We start from the raw sequence: 3,687 nt of genomic DNA on the forward strand, positions 1-3,687 counted from the left end.
TCACAATTATTATTATTATTATTATTATTATCATCATTATCATCATCATCATCATCCTTTTCCTTTTAAAATACTTTTAAGATGCTCCCAGTCTGTTCTAGCCTCTGAGGCTGATATACTATGTATGGAAAGAGTCTTTAAAAAAATGATGAGAGTTTTTTGTTAGTGAAATTCAGTATGTTTATTTCGTCATGGTTTTCTGTATTTCCGTCTGTACCTGCAGACTTTTTGGAGAGGTCTGAGGGAACGGAGATGCTGTTTGCAGTGTAAAAGCCCATTCTCCCCTGTGTTTTTGTAGGGGAGTATGTTTTTTACTTTTGCAAAGCCCATTAGGTGCAATGGTGCACTACCTACTTAAGTATTACCACCGAAAGAGAGTATGGGTGCTATTTTTAACATCTTTTACCTAGGGACGTGGCTCTCATGACCAGACAGACTTGTTTCCCTGAAGCCTGCCTTGTTCCCAGCTGGCACTTCAGTGGAACACACGCTGTGGTCCTCCATGAAGGTTGGTGCAGACCAATCCAACTTCTTTGGAAGGGATGAAGCCATGTTAAAAAGAGGCAAAAGAGATTACCAAAGAAATTAGAAAAGGTTATTCTGCCTGCTGGACTTAAAACTCATGATCTGAGGTCAAACCATAGGGCCAGAGAGAAAAAGCAGAAAATTTCTGTAGAAACCAAAGTCAAGATTTTGCTGCCCTTACTGACTGACTGACCGAGGGCTTTTCCCGCCCTTTCTAACAGACGGGAGCTGGCCCTGCCCTTCCTGACAGACCGAGGGCTTTTCCCGCTCTTCCTGACTGACCAATGGCTTTTCCTGCTCTTGCTGACAGACAGGAGATGGCCCTGCCCACCCTAACTGACAGGGACCTTCTCCCGCCCTTCCTGACTGACCACATCCTCTGCTGGGAACTGAACCTCAAAACTGTCTCTGGAGCTGCTGTGCATGAGCAGATATTTAAGCACAAACTTCATAGCACCCAGATCTCGGGGTCACTGGAATAAATCCGGCCACAGTGGCCAAATGGCTCATCAATACTTTTCTCATCCTTTCTGAATGACCAACAGTTATTTTCTTCCCTCAATATCAAATGTCTTTTCCTGGCTGTTCTCAGTGGCTGGAAGAAAGCCAAAAAAGCTGAAAGCTCCAGTGTAACTCCAAGTGTTGAAAAATCAGTTTCCTTCCCCAAAATGGAATTTGACTTCTATTGAGATTAAATATTTGGTACTATTTTTATAATTTGCCTTCAGCATTCAGAAGTTCTAGAATGGACTTGGGATATGTTTTCAAATCTTTCTCAAGACACTGTTAAAAACTTGTGTTCTGAACAAACAATAAACCCCCAATTCTAAGAGTCATGAATCACCGGCTTCCAAGGAAGCCAAGATTTAAGAAAAAAATGCTAAATTTTGTTAAGGCTTATGGCTGAACCAAGACTTTTATGATTCACGTGGCATCCTCGGCCAGAGGGCATCACTTCGAAATGGATGGATACATGGCCAGAGACAGACTGCGAATTTGAAAAGAAACCCCACATACGATTATCATTTTGGTGCATTTCGTACCTGTTGTCTTTAGGTGTTCACCTTTTCCTACAAAAATTCCAGTCTTCTCTTTCACTTCAGAAAGTTTAAACACTTTGTAATCTTAAAAAGAAAACGCGGTACTTCTGGGAGACCTTGTGAAGGCCAGAAGAGTGCACCAGCATGTGGCCAGTTCCTCTTCATTGCCGAAACAGCCCCCCTGCAGCCCCGGGTACTCCCAGAGAAGAACCGCATGCTGGGTTTCTTCAGTGGGTTTTGAGTGCAGAGATCAGCGCTTCTTCACTGGCAGCTCCATGGTGAAAAAAAGCAAATCCTAGGAATTTAAACTGCTCTTACCTTTGCAGTTATGATATGCCACAGTGTATTTTCAACTCCTAACTACGTCACCGTAATTGACTGCCTGATAGTGGTCATTCTAAGAGTGTTAGCAGTTACTTAGGAGATAAATATCTTAAAGGCTTGTCCTTTCTAGAGAAAATTTTTTAAAGCCCATTGTTGATAACATCGTCTTTTATGCACAGCAGTCAGTAATATTGGAAGCTGTGCTGTATCTAGCTCGCTGCCAACAGCATTTCAAATGTTGCAATGCTTAGACTTGTTGTTAGCAAATTAGATGACGTTGCATTTAAAATGTTGGAGGCAGCTGGTTTCTCCAGCTCTTCCATTAGCTACTACCCCTGAACCTTTCTTCTTCAGTACTCATAAGAGTAAGCAGTCCAAATGCAGCTTGGGTAGGTAATTAAAAAATTCATGCATTGATTTATTCAAGGCAAACCTCAGGCTATGATGATATAAACACAAGGTGCTTCAATTAACAGAGGGGGAGCAAAAGAAAGGGGAATTAATAAATTGAAATTTTCACATCTTTCATCTTAAGTCTTTGGCCTTTGGGTACCTTGAGATCACTCCGGAAATATTTATGTAAAATCTCTGTAGCTCTTTCCAACAATTCAACATTAAAATCAACAGACTTTTGTTTGATATAGAACTGACAAAATTATATCATGCCCCTGGCAACAGATTGCAAACAAAACTATATACATCAACTTGTGAGGAGCTAATTTAATGACTTGTCTCTTCTTCATAGCAGCAAACAGCAACTATAAAAAAGCACAACCAAAATACTCAATGCTTATAGCTGAGTTAACAAAACAGAGATCGAAAAACAAGCAACAATAACAAAAATTTCCATGCTTTAACCTTAATATTGCACACATACTTATAAATATACATACGCATATATAACCACATAAATTAGTATCCAGAATATGACCCGTAAATGAACTACAATCAATAAATGAACTAGCAGGTTCGTTTCCCAAAGCCCTCTTCCTTTCTTCTTTATTTATTTCCCCTTTTTAAATTCTTCTCACAAAAAAAAAAAAAAGAATTTCAATTGCAAATACTGACTGCATTTTTATATATGTTAGAAGGAAAATTATTCAGAAACAAATAATGAACCATTATTAAATGTTAAGACGGAAAGAAAAATGTGGAAAAAAAAGCAGTGTAACGGATGCAGTTATCTCAATGTTTGTCTTGCTTCTACAAAGATGTGCAGTAGAGGGCACCACAGATAGCAGAGAAAAGAAGATTACTACTTTGAAGCTGTTAAATTTAACACTATGATTTCACTAATCCTTGATAAAACGGGTATGATAGGTAATGAAACACTTTCAGATTTGTTTGCTTTAAAAGATAGCCTGTTACCAAAAAGTTCCCTTAAGATTGTCTCCTATTATAAACATATGCTCTTATCAGTATACTTCTGGAGGAAGCTATGCTATGAAATAGTCTGTATGAGCTGTCTGATGCCAATTTCAAAGTCTGTCTGTAACTGCTGAAGAAGAATCTGTCTGGATCAAAAACTGTTGCTATCACTACACACTACACAATGAAAGAGCTATACAGAACAAAAATATGCATTTATCTTAGTGCCAAGATTTTAAACTGCTTGTTACTGATTTCTCATATAGTAATAACTGCATCAGTAGAACAAATAATATATAAAATATATAAAAGCACATGTTTTCCTTTTCTTCACTGCATACCTTATCGAAAGATTTTTCCTCTTTTCATATGTAGTTAGTCTCTTACATTAAGTTTTCATGATTTAGCTATGGTAAGTATTTCTCACCAA

The 3,687-nt window shown here is 38.3% G+C and overlaps 1 protein-coding gene across 1 annotated transcript in view; it reads right to left on the minus strand.

The window, feature by feature from the left end:
* Nucleotides 1-552, minus strand: part of SPO11 (SPO11, initiator of meiotic double stranded breaks) — a 15,056-nt gene extending 14,504 nt beyond the window's left edge. The window contains exon 1 of the mRNA XM_019470699.1: nt 407-552. Coding sequence (XP_019326244.1) covers nt 407-552 — 146 coding nt within the window. The remainder of the gene's footprint in view (nt 1-406) is intronic.
* Nucleotides 553-3,687: the final 3,135 nt, after the last annotated feature.

Source organism: Aptenodytes forsteri, unplaced genomic scaffold (genome assembly GCF_000699145.1).
Source record: "Aptenodytes forsteri isolate BGI_AS27 unplaced genomic scaffold, ASM69914v1 Scaffold159, whole genome shotgun sequence".
NCBI lineage: Eukaryota > Metazoa > Chordata > Aves > Sphenisciformes > Spheniscidae > Aptenodytes > Aptenodytes forsteri.